Source organism: Balaenoptera acutorostrata, chromosome 7 (genome assembly GCF_949987535.1).
Source record: "Balaenoptera acutorostrata chromosome 7, mBalAcu1.1, whole genome shotgun sequence".
NCBI classification, from domain to species: domain Eukaryota; kingdom Metazoa; phylum Chordata; class Mammalia; order Artiodactyla; family Balaenopteridae; genus Balaenoptera; species Balaenoptera acutorostrata.
Window position 1 is genome coordinate 75,041,615 of NC_080070.1, and position 14,633 is coordinate 75,056,247.

The 14,633-nt window shown below is 35.6% G+C and overlaps 2 protein-coding genes across 4 annotated transcripts in view; one reads left to right on the top strand and one right to left on the bottom strand.

Moving 5' to 3' along the window:
- Window positions 1-14,633, bottom strand: part of MACC1 (MET transcriptional regulator MACC1) — a 265,107-nt gene that overhangs the window by 244,914 nt on the left and 5,560 nt on the right.
- Window positions 1-14,633, top strand: part of ITGB8 (integrin subunit beta 8) — a 96,441-nt gene that overhangs the window by 32,211 nt on the left and 49,597 nt on the right. For 2 of the 3 annotated variants that reach the window (XM_007183918.3, XM_057549856.1), the window contains exons 2-3: window positions 2,727-2,812; window positions 8,777-8,948. In XM_007183918.3, coding sequence (XP_007183980.1) covers window positions 2,727-2,812; window positions 8,777-8,948 — 258 coding nt within the window. The remainder of the gene's footprint in view (window positions 1-2,726; window positions 2,813-8,776; window positions 8,949-14,633) is intronic. The other variant, XM_007183921.2, reaches the window with a different exon arrangement.

Sequence of the window (14,633 nt, forward strand, 5' to 3'; positions counted from 1 at the left end):
TTAACAGAACCAAAGTCTCTGTGTCCCTTGGTCATCATCCTTAGGTGTCTGAAGTTTGAGAACAGAGGTTGGCACTAGAACTTTTAAAAGAAAACAGAAAGCAAAATTCAGAGAAAACAGGGCTTCCCTGGTGGCTCAGTGGTTAAGAATCCGCCTTGCAGTGCAGGGGACACAGGTTCGAGCCCTGGTCGGCGAAGTTCCCACATGCCGCGGAGCAACTAAGCCCGCGCACCACAACTACTGAGCCTGCGCTCTAGAGCCCGCGTGCCACAACTACTGAAGCCCACGTGCTTAGAGCCCGCGCTCCGCAGCAAGAGAAACAGCTGCAATAAGAAGCCCGCGCACTGCAACGAAGAGTAGCCCCCGCTCGGCGCAACTAAAGAAAGGCCACGCGCAGCAACAAAGACCCAACACAGCTGAAAATTAATTAATTAATTAATTAATTAAAAAAGATTCAGAGAGAACAGATGTTTGCTTATAAATTCATTATTTACTACATGTGCTATAGAACTAGGAGCCTGACTTGAACTTGAACCAGGTTAACTTAAGACAGAGTCAGACAACCATTAGAAACAAAGACCAAAGTAATAGAATCTGCAGCTTCCCTTCTAGGAGGCAGTCTTAACTGCCAGAGCAAAAGTCCTACCTATTCAGTGAAAGGCTTGGTCAACTCTGATCTGAAATAGACTTAATTCCATCTTCCAGCTGGGTCAAGCTTAAGAGTTGGTAAAGGTCAAGTTAGGTCTGCAAATGTGCTTGACTTCTAGACCTAAACTGATTTGCTTTCTGAGAACAAAACTAAAAAGGTCACTCCTCTTCTGAATACTTTAGGAATAAGCAGGTTTTACAGTTTTGGAGGATAAGTCAGAAGGAAGATTTTTAGGTTATGGAGTCTTCATAGTTGGTGACCACACTGTAGTAAAGAGAGCCCAAACATGAGTTATTTTTTTAGTCCTTGGAATTCTAGGCCAGTGAAGAAAATTCTAGGCCAGTGCAGTGCATCTAGATCAGGGAAGATGTTTTGGATAGTGTATTTTAAAAGCTGATGTAAAGCCAAGGACAAAGGATGAAGGGGACAGAAGAGAAGGATAATAGAACAATGAGATGTTAGGGAAAAATGCTTTTAGCTTAACTCATTGGTGTCTGGGGAAATACAGGGAAGAGTGCTCACTACCACCCCGGTTATTTCAGTTTTCAAAATACCTTTTGGTCTAGAATTGCACATACTTCCCAATATCCCAGTGCACCTCTCTGCTATGTTTACTCCTCTGTATTCCTCTCTCTCTCTTCACTGCCAACGCCCATCCCATGCCACCTCCAGGTCACAACCGTTTTAACCCTGTCTTCAAGAATGTTGGGACAAGTTGAGAGAGAAGAAAAAGAGAAACCAATTAGATGGGGATAGCTAGAGATTTTGTAGACTCTATCCCCTTTCAAACTTCGAGATGCATGTGTGACTGGGCACAGACACAGTCTTCTTTCATGCCTATTACATTTTTTAAAAAGAGATGAACCCAAATGAGAATAAACAAAATCAGAGGGCAAAGAGACATACTAGGTTATCACTGCCTCTGGGGAGCCATCCATAAACATGCCCTCTTCTCTGACCCCTGCCCTTCCCTCTAAGTAGAGTGAGAAGATCCTCACCATATTCCCATAGTGCATTGGTGATATTTTGTTATGCTTATCACCCTGTATTTTATTGTTTGCTTATACAGTTTTCGCCTCACCTGGACTGTGAACTACTTAAAGCCAGGATGTCTATGTTATTTACTGTGTGCATATAAGTGAGATGGGTGGAATGCTGTGATTTCCCAGGTCCTTGGGACATTTCATTGTAAAGGATGGAGTACGGGAAGCATGTGATTGTTCCACTAAAACCTCATGATAAAATAAATTATGACTCACTCTTTATTATATTTTATGTGTTTAAGTCGGTAATATGAGCCTCTTTTTAATGATCTAAGTAGATAGTGGCTAGAAGGATAAAGGTAAATAGTATCCAGGCACAAGTATGTTATTAACACATAATAGACAAGTGTGGGTAGCTATGGAAAAGTGAATTGGTCATAATCTTAAAGTGGTCCAGTCAGAGAAATTAAATTAGGTTAACTAAAACAACTCATTCATTTTAACCACTTTACTTCTAAAATACTGAATCAATGCCATTTTGTCTGGTTCTGATATCCTTCATGCCAAAATAATCAATATTAATGCAGTCAGAATTACCAAGTGAACTACTGTGTATGTCCATCAAGAATGTTTCTCAGAAACTTCATTCACTATGACTTAATATGGATTTACATGTTGAGATTGAGGTCTGTATATGATTATTTTTACAGAAGAATTCTAGATCCAAAAACACCTCATTGGTTCAGATAATATGAACTACAGTGAAACTTTAGCACACTAAAAAATTTGGAGGATCCTCTGCCATTGCAACAGAATTTCAAACCAAACCCCAAAACCTAATTAAAGTCATATTTTTATCACCTTCTTTTCCCTAATTTTATAAAACCAGATGATAGCTATGCAGAAAATACGGTACATATTAATTGCAGTGATCAGGTTAACAATTCCCAAAGAAATTATATATTTTTTGATGTCATGTACTTAAAACTATGGGTCAGCTTATTTCAGTTTACAAAATACATTTTGGTCTAGAATTGCACATACTTCCCAATATCAGAGTAAACCGTAATGCCTCATTTTATCCTCCATTACAGAAGACAATAGATGTGCATCTTCGAATGCAGTGTCCTGCACCAAGTGCCTTGCGCTGGGTCCGGAATGTGGATGGTGTGCTCAAGAGGTGTGCCTTTTTCTTTCTTTCCTTTTTTGCTCTTTTCTCTTTTCCTTAAAGTTGACCTTCTTTCTAGCATGATTTCACTGACCTAATATTCTGTGCCTTGAAGATGCATCAGGAAAAAGAAAGATACTGCTGAGCATCAGGAAAATTTTCTTTGGTTTCATGCTTGGAAACAGCATATCTGGCTGAATATAAGTATAACCTTTTTATTAGGAAAATTATGGTAATTTTGAAATGAAGTGCAAACCATTTTATGTTTTCCATCTGTTCTATAGAGAGAATTGGCAAACACGGATAGTAACTTTTGATAGGTCAGTAGGCTTTGTGTGAAATTCTTGCTGCAGCTTGGGGCATTAGGTTATATATCCAAGTTGGATCGTTGTCTTGTGCTTGCTTATTAAAGAAAAGCAAGCTAATTTATTGTTCCATCTCATTTGTTTTTATTTGAAATACTTGGAGATAAGTGATTTGCTCCATTTCATAACACTGTACATCAGTTCACTGGCTACTTATGCAAAATGGGATGCTTTTCTTTGACATGTGACCCTATTCATGCAATATTGTGTACATTAAATTCTGTTACATGGAGAATAACCAGAAAATGTTTATTCTTCAAAATTTGTGTCTTTATAGTCAAATAAAGAGAAACATATCCCAATAACAAACTTTTTAGTAAAACGATTATAATGTGTTCCTTCCTTCTTGGCTCTAAACTTGTATTGAGTTTTTCCTTCCTTGGTAATCTTCAATCAAAACTACCTCATATAATAAGTTTCAATGAGGAAGCCAACTGCTAATTTGGGGTTTCTTTTATGAGATTGCCTAGGTAACTTTATGATTATTTATGTAGTTCCTGAGAATTGAAACAAACAGACCTTTAATGGCCTTTTGCTTGACATGAAGAGAAATCTCTAGCTTTTGCAGGCTCTGATTTAGCTGAAAAAACTGTACCTACCATTATCTTTCCAATCTCTCCTGTTATTACTTGCCCTTTTATACACCCCCAAGAGCAAACAGAAATATGAAAAGTAGCAAAGGATGATGGACATTACTTTCTTCTATGCAACAAGTCAGGAAAAAGGCAGGGGAGGGGATCATGAAACAGTAGCCACGTCTTCTGAAAGTAAGCAGCCCTCCTACTGACAGCCCAGAGGCTTCCTGGATGTACTCTGGGCTTTATCGGTCAGAAAATCAGATGTCACTCAAAACTAGGCAGTGCTTTGCCAGAACCCATGGAGCCAGGCAATGTCATAGAGAGGACAATTCCAGAGTTTCCAGGACCAATCTCATTCCCTCCTATAATCCAAATGACCAGACAGAATTCACTCTTTTCTCTGAGCCTCCCTTTCCTCATCTCTATAACCTTGAGTTTGAAGTTTACTTCCAGTTTTTCCTCGTCAGGTATGTTTTATATTTGTTGATATGTTGATACTTCCTGACCCTCACCCAACACTCCGTTTTAGATCTTTACTGCATGACCAAGGAAGATCATTAGAGTTGTGAAGATTGTGCCAACTTAACTTCAGCTCCTGAGAACTTTAGTGACTATAGTTTAGAGGAATTTTCAAAAGATGGTTCAGAAACCCAGTTACCAGCTAAATGCAACATGCCAGCCATATAGAATGTCAGTTTCCAGAGAGCACCCTTCTCCATCTCACACCTCTACTGGCATGAAAAGTCTGGAGAGTCACAGTTATGGGAGTAGCAATGTCAGTCCTGCCACGGAGGAGGGATTTTGTGTATTCAGAGGAATGGGTGGTCCAATGGAAGGAGGTAAGCCAAGGAGGAAATGTAGGGTGGCTTCCAGAGGTGTCTGCTGTTGGTCCAATCCTCAGAAGGGGATCTCAGAAAACATCCAGAAATGACTTGGCTGTTCATATCCCGAAATATTCTTCTATGTGGTGCCAGGGTAGTCTAATTTATGTGTTGACAAAGCAGGCTCTGAAATGAGATCAACTTGGATTCAAATCCCAGTGCCATCAATTTCCAACTATGTAAACTTGGCCATGTTAACCTACCCACTCTGAACCTCAGTTTTCCCTAGCTCTGAAATGGAAATAATAACTGTAACTATGATACACTGTTGTGAAGTTTAAATGAAACTGTATGTGGGAGGCATTTGGCACACAGGCATTGCTTAAGTTACTATAAGAACTATGGTGAGACTCTAGAGCAATTCATTCAGACTTAGGAAACTAAGAAGATTGCCTGTGTTAAGAATACAACGTCAGGGGAAGCAACCCATGTTAGGACTCAGTCACTGGCCATATCATTAACAGAAGGAGCTGTCCACTCCCTACATGCTGACCTGACACCACTGAAAGGAAAAATGCAATGGTTAATTTTGAAAGATTGCCCACCATTTAGTCACATATGCAACTGATGGTTTTATTTCTCAGCCAGCAAGAGTACAGGGACAAGAAAGAAAGATGCATTTTTTTCTCTGTTCATGATTAGAAAAGATAAACATGAACAACTTAAGCCTGGTTTGTATAATTCTCAAAGCTGGTCAAAAGTAAAAGTTCACTAGAAAATTTACACAGAGTATAATCAATTTGTCTGCATTCTTGTGTAGCATGTCAATCTGCCATTCTATATATTTTGACTTCTCTTTCTCTCCGTGCTACATAAAAGGAACTGGAAAATATTTAGGATAGACAAAATTGTATCAATATTACCTAGTTCAATGCCTCATATTCCTTTTAACATATGTGAAAGACTTGACATAACATATGTGAAAAAAAAAGATGACTTAACATATGTGAAAGTTTTGAAGACTTCTCTTCCTCTTCTGCCTGATATGTCAGATACAGGTTGTAATTACATAGCCAGAAGTTTACAGGGCAGCCTTGGAGCATAATTAAACTAAAATATAATACAAAGGGCATTCACTGTCAAAAAGGAAGATGATAGAATTCTTTCATTTCTGTGCAGATTGCCATGCCTGGAGGTTAGAAAGACTCAGAAATGAGTAGGAGAAAAACCTCTTCCTATTTATATCTCCAGATTATTACATTAAATGGATGAAAGTAACAACTGATGAGAAGCCAACCAGGGTAACTTTCTAACCTGGGCTTTTCATTCTCAAATGGGTTTTAGACAGCTGGAGTATAAGTTTGCTTGAGTATTTCTTGTAGAAAAAGTAAAATATAAGAATTAGAAGACATTAAAATGACACAAAACACCAAAAGTTAAAAGGGTGTGGCTTCAAATTCTTTTCTTTTATACAGAGTGGAAAGTAGGCCACAGTGGGTAGGGGCAGCATTCCATTCTTTATTTTGATGCCACGATCTTTTCTTCCCTTTTCAAACCTAATTGTCAAATTGGCAATGTTTTTCTAACTTAGTTTTTACAGTAGAGTAAAAACAGCCATGCTGATTCAGACACTGCAAAACAAATGATATTTTTTTGCCTATTTCAGCAAAATGATTTGACATTTAAAGGTCAAATGGCATAGCTTGATGTATAGTTGCAGTGAATTAACCACCCTCCCCTCTTTTTCATTCTGTATATACAAATCACAAAATTTCCAGCTGCAAAGAAAAATCAGAGTTATGTGTACTTTATTTCCTTTCCTGATTTGAAGGCTTGCAGTTTTTACTTAAATTAATTAAATTAAAACGCATGTGGCCCTTGGTCTGTGGCCTTCATGGGAGGCATGAATGAGCATACATGTACCAAGCCTTATGCGCCCTCAGTATTCCCCAGGCTCTGGGACACCTGAGATTCCCCATCCAGCCCCTTATATCTAGCAGTATATGCCACCTTTCTCTGAGGAGCTCCAAGTTGTTTAAAAACTAAATCTCACATAGAGAACCTCTAAGTTTTAACAACAGATAGGATAAACTTGGAAATGAGAAATTAAGGCTTTAAACATTTTAAACTTCAGGCTAAAATCTAGGTGTATGGTCAATAGCAAGGCAAATGGAATTCTTCTATTCCCATGAAGTCATTCACCAATGACACCTGGAGATCTTGATTGAAAAGAACATATTCTCTTTTGTCTTTTTTTAAAACAAATTTATTTATTTATTTTTGGCTGTGTTGGGTCTTTGTTGCTGCGTGTGGGCTTTTCTCTAGTTGCGAGCGGGGGCTACTCTTCGTTGCGGTGCGCTGCCTTCTCATTGCGGTGACTTCTCTTGTTGCGGAGCAAGGGCTCTAGGCGCACGGGCTTCAGCAGTTGTGGCACGTGGGCTCAGTACTTGTGGCATGTGGGCTCTAGAGTGCAGGCTCAGTAGTTGTGGCACACGGGCTTAGTTGCTCCACAGCATGTGGGGTCTTCCCCGACCAGGGCTCAAATCCGTGTCCCCTGCATTGGCAGGAGGATTCTCAACCACCGTGCCACCAGGGAAGCCCTCTCTTTTGTCTTTTAATTATGTTTATATTACAACTGTGCACCACACTCTAATTCAGGATCAGTACTGTAAAGGGTCACATAGTAAAATTTTTTGTGCCACATACTATGTCTGCTGTACATTCTTCTTCTCCTTTTTTATTGTTTTACAGCATTTAAAAAATGTAACAAGTATTTTTTAGCACTCAAGCCATACAAAAACAAGCCATGAGCTGTGTTTGTCCCACTGTCTCTAGTTTTCCAACCCTTTTTCTAAACTGAGAGAAGAATTAAATTAAAATCTTTGTATGAATGTTTTTATATTGCCTACCACCATCTCATCTAATTCCTCACCAGTGCCAAGGATCTCCTTATTCATAATTAGTGATCTCATATTCAAGTAATATTAAACTTGAATATAATCTCTTTTCTCCATAACCCTATGACATTCTGTGCTTCCCCTAAATTTAATGCCTATGATAATTGCATTTACTTGCTTAATGGCTGAATTCACTGATGGTCTGTTGACTCTGATAACAGGGACTCTATCTGTCGTGTTCCAGTCTGTATCCTAAGCACCTAACAAACTACTGTCCCTGAGTATGTATTCAGTCAACATTCTTTGATTGAATGAGTAACTGATCAGAAACCCAATTCTTTGAATCGGTTGAACTAGACGAGGAATGACTGAATGCCAGATCAAAATAGCCACATCCAGGAAGATCACTAAGCAAATATCCAGGCAATATGTAAGCAAATATCCCAAATAATTCAGGCCAACACTATATATAATAAACTATATTTCTATACTTTTCAATACATTTCCTGTTCTTAGGAAAAAACCTAAATGGTTACATTCAAAAATAAAAACATCAAATCTTTCTCAGTCAAGACAAATTATATTTTAAGCTTGCTCCATTAATTCCAAGTTTACTGGATGGCTATTGGATTACCATCAACTAACCAGTGCTGAATGGTAATGAAAGTTCAAGATTCTGTTCAAAATCAGGAGAATTTGAGCTGCACTTTTATATCTCCCAGCCTCATTATGAGCATCTTCCTTGGTTTACTGAATTACAGGCTGTTACGTGTATAAGAAGTCGGAGAATTTTTAGTCTAAGAAATATAGATTTCCAATTCATTCTTTTATGAATTTTCAGTACCTAATGAGGCATGTGATTTCTAAGGACTTGCTCTGACATTCCAAACATAATAGTATATAGTAAACATACCAGTTGGGTTCTTTGAGAACTGAAGCTTACATGTGGAACCACACTGAATGGTCTATTTTGGCTAAATTTTCTTTTGGAGCAGTATTTCCAAAGTAAAATATTTAGGAAGAATTAAGTTGGTATAATTTTATAGTGATCAGTTAACAGTATTTAAAGGACTTAGTTTAAATCTCCTTTTTAATATTCATTTTCTTCTTTCAAAATAAGATTTAGAAATTAAAGCTTTATTTAAGACAAATTTGCCAGTATTCTTATTGGAAACATGCAGCTATTCTTAATAGTTGTATAATTTGTACAATATCGGAAGATGGCTTCTTTGCAGTGTTTGTTATGTGGTTTTCTTTGGTTGTAACTGAGATGATATGCACTAAAAACATCAGTGATTTTCCTTCTTTTAAACAGGATTTCATTTCAGGTGGATCAAAGAATGAACGTTGTGATATTGTTTCCAATTTAATAAACAAAGGCTGCTCAATTGATTTGATAGAATACCCATCTGTGCATGTAACACCAAGTGAAAATGAAATCAATACCCAGGTGACACCAGGAGAAGTGCTGATTCAGCTACGTCAAGGTATGGTTATTTTCAAATAAATCAATGATGATTCTTAATTTGAAATTATATCTAGCTTTATTTGCTCATATTTAATATTTTATGGCAGGCAGTATTGCTGCAGTAGAAATAAGAGTGGGCTCAGAATCAAGAAATCAGAATTCTAGTCTTTCTTATCACTATAGCTAGCTGTGTGGCCTCGGACACTCTCTGCAAACCTGACCACACTATATTATAATTATGTGTTTCCAAACTTGATCACATTGTACTATAATTGTGTTCCTATGCCACTGCCAGCTCTGGAAGAAAGAGAACATGTTTTATTCCACTCTGTTTCTCCAATGCCTAACAGAGTGCTGGCATGTAGTAAGCACTCCATAAGTGTTTGCTGAATTTGTTAGTTGATTAATTAGTAAGAGATGTGAATTAAGCTAAGTCTTAGAGCCTTAGTGATAAGCTTTTAAACAGAAAACTATAATTCATAATTATCATAATTAACTTGAGATGCTTTGGCCCCTGAGAGTAACATACACTTTTCCTCCAATACTTCTCTTATACTTATCCTTCCACACCACTGTATTGCACATGTAGCAGGCCACTGGAAATTATTCATTTTCTCCAGTGCCAGAGAATCCCAATGAACTAACTACATATGGCAAGATAAGTTCAGGTACAAAGATATGCATCACTCAACTAGATACATTTAGTTTTAAGTGGTATGCAATTGCCTTCAAGCCATCATTATTTCATTTTGGGTGGTCTTGTCCTGTCATTAAACTTTTGAATATCCATTATCGACATATGACTTCCCAGTTCCAAAGCTGAGCTATTTTTCCCAGACTCTTGGATTACCAAAATAACGAAATCCATTTCTTTCTTGGCCCTAGGCATATTCCCAGCTTCCAATTAAAACTGTGCACTTCACCATATCCAACAATTATACAGCCCAGTATGGACATAAATGAGTGACAGCTGGAAAGGGATACACAAAAATTAAAATAACTAGGTTGGTAAGATTATGACACTTGCCACCTTCTATTGCTGCCATAGCAAAATACCATACACTAAGTGGCTTAAACAACAGAAATTTATTTTCTCAAAGTTCTAGGAGCTAGGAAATCTAAGATCAAGGTGCTGGCAGATTCGGTTTCTGGAGAGGGAGAGAGAATGACAGACAGACAGAAAAGGAGCTCTCTGTTGTCTCTACATATAAGGGCACTGAATCCACCATGAGGACCCCACCCTCACGACCTCATCTATATTTAGTCATCTCCCAAAGGCTCCATCTCCAAACACCATCACATTGTGAGTTAGGGCTTCAACATAGAAATTTGGCTGGGGGGTGGGAGGCAGGGAGGGGACAAAATTCAATCCATAATCCTTGATATATAAAATAATGTTTTCAAAGGCCATGAAATATTTTTAGAAATTAATTACATTTTATACAAGAAAACTGAACTCCAAAAAGTGAAACTTTTTATAGGCCAACATCTCTGAACACCTCGCAATAAAATTTAAAATCAATACAAGAGGATAAACAAATATTAAATAATAGAGAAACAAAGAAAAGCTTTTCCTAAATAAATTCTATCTCCAAGAATAAATCAAAACTCTAGTCATAGACTATTTAATAATAACAATAATAACAACACACATTATAACATAATGGGATGTGTTCAAAGTTGCTCTCAGGATAATTCAAAACTTTAAATGCTTTTATTATTAAAGAAGAATGAAGCATCCAGATAAAGGTATAGGAACAACAAAAACAAAATAACCATAAGGAAAACAAGAGGAAGAAATTCATAAGTTAAGAAAAAAAACAAAATGAAATGCAAGATAGAAATAAAAAAGTAAAATGAACGTATAAATCCAAAATCTGGTTATTTGTAAAGCCCAATGAAATAGACAAATTGTTGGCAAAGCTAATTAAGAAAAAAGGACAAAAAGCAAATGACCTGATTATACAGACCATAACCAGAGAAACAAATATTGGGTAAAAAAAAACTTTAAGAAAATATTAAAAATGGTTAAATGTATTAAATGTGGTAATATATATAAATTGTGATAATAAAGATAATTTTCTAGGAAAATATACATGACTAAAATTGACTCAAGAAGAGGGAAACCCCTAAGAAACCTAATAAAGATATAAGAAGTTAAGAAAATTATAAAAGAAACTCCCCCTAAAAACATTAGGTCTAAATGTTTTCATGGGAAGAAATGATTTCATGTTCCCCTAAACATTTAAGGAACACATTATCCCTATGCTACATAAACTCTTCCATGGTTTTAGAGAAGGCATAGAAGCTACTCAATTTTTACAAGCTTATAACTCTAGTATCAAATCCCTAATAACATTTTAAGAAATCAAATTAAACTGCATGTGATAGTAAAAGCAATGTCACCATACAAGTAGATTTAACCTAGGGTAGTTGATTGTCTTAAAATTAATGTATTTTTATCATCTTAGTTTGCCAAAAGAAGAAAAATATATATTGTTATCTCAATAGATGCCCAAAATCATACAATAAAAATTTAGTATCCATTCCTGCCCAAACCAAAATTGAAGACTACTTCTTTAATATGTATTAAAATCCTTTTGAAAGTTTTACATAAAAGCAATCAGACAAGAAAACCGAATATGAGTTATCAACATTTTGAAAAGATAAAGCAAAATTATCATTATATGTCTACCTGGAAATCCAGGCAAATCAACGAAAACTAACTATTAAAATTAAAAATAAAAGGCCATGGCAGGAAATTTTTTAAATATTCAAAAATCAATGAATTTCCTATATAGTATTAAATATAACTTAAAAAGGGATCATTTCAAAGCAGCAACCTAAAATGTAAACTGCTTAGTGATTAACTTTCTAAAAAATATGTAGAGAAAAAAGAAAAAAAAATGTAGAGTCTATTGTGCTACGTAAAACACAGTATGAATAGATGCAGAAGAATTTTATGTTCCTGGATAGGAAAACAATATTATAAAAATAACAGTTTTCTATAAATATATTCTAGTCACGTAACAAAATCTAAGTGAATCAATAAATGTAAGACAGTCCCAATCAAATTTAAATGCAGTTTGTTTAAACAAATCTTCAGTGATACTCATTATACATGTATCTATCTATTTCTATCTATCTATCTCTCCATATATATAACAACATATATATTTAGGATACATTCCTAGGAATAGATTTACTAGGTCATGTATATTACCAGATTATTCACAAGAAAAATTCATGTCCAGTTAGGCTTTCAAGAGTCAACCTCGCCCATTCTCATTCTTTTTAATCTCTTCAATTTGTTAAGTGTAACTAGTCCATTAGCTGTTTTCTTTTGTCTTTTTCCTATTACTAGAAAGCTTGAACATTTTTCTTAAGCTTATCAACTATCTTTATCTCTCCATTTTGTGTGTGATTTGCCCCTCCATACAAATTTGCTTATTTTTCTCATTGAATATTAATTTTCAACAGCTAACAGATGAGGCTTATCATATATTATTTACCTCTAAAAAATATGACTAATAGCCTTTAAAAATGTCTTGCTCTTTTTTAAATACTTGAGATTTGAAAATTACAAGGAGCATTTTTTTATACTGGTATGTTACTTTTAAATTTATACACTTAAATGAATTTAGTCTGTTCTCTTCTGTAGACATAATGGTGGCTGAATCCTCCTGAGACTATAAATTAACAGTTCAAAAGTTGGGAAGTTATTTCAGTGCTGTAGATAAGCAATGGCAGTAATGGTAACAAGGCAGGAGAAAAATGGCCAGACTTGAGAGATAATCCGGAGGTTTCATCCCCAGGAATTGGTGATTGATGAGTATGGGAACACCTGGGCTCTGGCTCGAGCATCTAGGTGAGGTGGAAAGGCTGCTCTTTGTGGAGGGGGTGAGTCTGAGTTCAAACAGACATCTTGAGTTAATGTAGTGACTTATCCGTTAGAGGCTGGAGTTCTGAGGAGAGATAGGGTTGGAGATAGAGAAGCTGGAGATGTCAACATGAGGTAGTAAGTGAAGGTAGTATGAATGAGATCATGGGAGTAGGAGAATCAAAAGACAAATGCTTAATGTCTATGTCAATCATTACAGGGTTTGATTTTAGTCAATTCCCCAATCCTCATGAATTTCTGTGTGAAAATAGTGTAACTGTCTAATGTGTATGTTATCTTTCCAATATAGCTATGACAACTATATTTTTATAATATGCATATATAGCAAATAATTATTAAAATAGATTTAATAAGTTCATCTAAAAGTGCATCGTGGCATCAAAGACATGCCAGCTTTGGCATATAATATATAAAGCTGTATTTTACCAACTCCAGATATATAGGAACCTCATTCCTTACAATGTAAAAGTCCTTTGCACCCTAACACATATATAAGAGTTGAGGGTCTGGTATAATGAATACCTAAGTGTAAGATACATTTATTCCCTAATTTTAATTTTGATTTATTAGATTTATTTATAGATAATCACTTTATTCTTACCTGATGAAAATTCATGACCTTCAATGTAGCATTTATTAAGGATTTTAAAAAGTTTTTATTTTTAAAAATAAAAATATTTCTATTACATCATATACTAAGTTTTTAAAGGAAAGTTAGGGCTATATAAAATATGTATATAATTGAATATTTTAAATGAGATTTTAAAAAGATATTTTCTTTTACTTTTCACTTCTTAAACTATACTTTGTAAAATTTTTACCTATCAATTTTATGGCAAAATAATAACAGAAATAGGCTACTAATCCTAGTTTATGTCCCCTGAGAACAGTGAAATGAAATGAAATCTTTAGGAAGATAGGTGAGAGAAGATAATTCTTGATTTCTGTTTCAGAAGTAATATAATGTATATGACAAGGATTAGTATAATTTGTACTTCACTAATTGAAGAAAAGGTTTCAAACTTGATTCATTTCAATACTGTAAAGAAAAAAAGTTCTTTAGTGTAGCTTAATTTAAAATGTAAGATTTTTCAGGTATTCTTCTTGAATTCAAAACTTTTTTCAAAAAACCTAAAAATATATAGTCATGCATTTTTCCTCCTCAACACCTGGCACATATCCCCCATTTTATCCCACACAGAAATCCAGAAATGTGCTGGAGTCTGTACCTTGCTGTTTCAAACTGGTCTTATTCTTGGGCCTTCTCCTTCCCCTGCTCAAGGATAATGAATAGGAATTGGCAGCTATTTCTTCCTGCTACAGTTCTCCACATTTTCTTATGGTTTTTCAGTTTCATCTTATGCAGAATATTTCTTAGTTATCTTTTCTTAATATCCAGTCATGTTTGTTGTAGCCAGCTCTTCAGAGATGCTCACGCCATTATTTGAGTGATTTAAAACTCATTCGAACAACTTTAGTTTTTTGGTCTATTCAAACCAATATTGGCAATAGCTCTAAGTAGGTCTCAACTTTCCTCCAAGTCCTCTTTCTTATTCTATGTCACAGACTCTTTTCTTGGCTTTAAAGTTAATCAAAGGAATAGGGTTTGAGCCTTTAGAATCTCAAATTATGAGAATGAAGCTTTCCTGGAGATAATGTAAGTGGTGGCATAAATATTTTGGGGCCAGATGATACTCTTTTCCTCTTATAGAGAGAAACTATTTAAGATCTCCCTAAACTATGGGAAAGAAGTTATAAATATTAGCTTCTTACTGTGGTATATATATGGGCCTTTTGAAATGC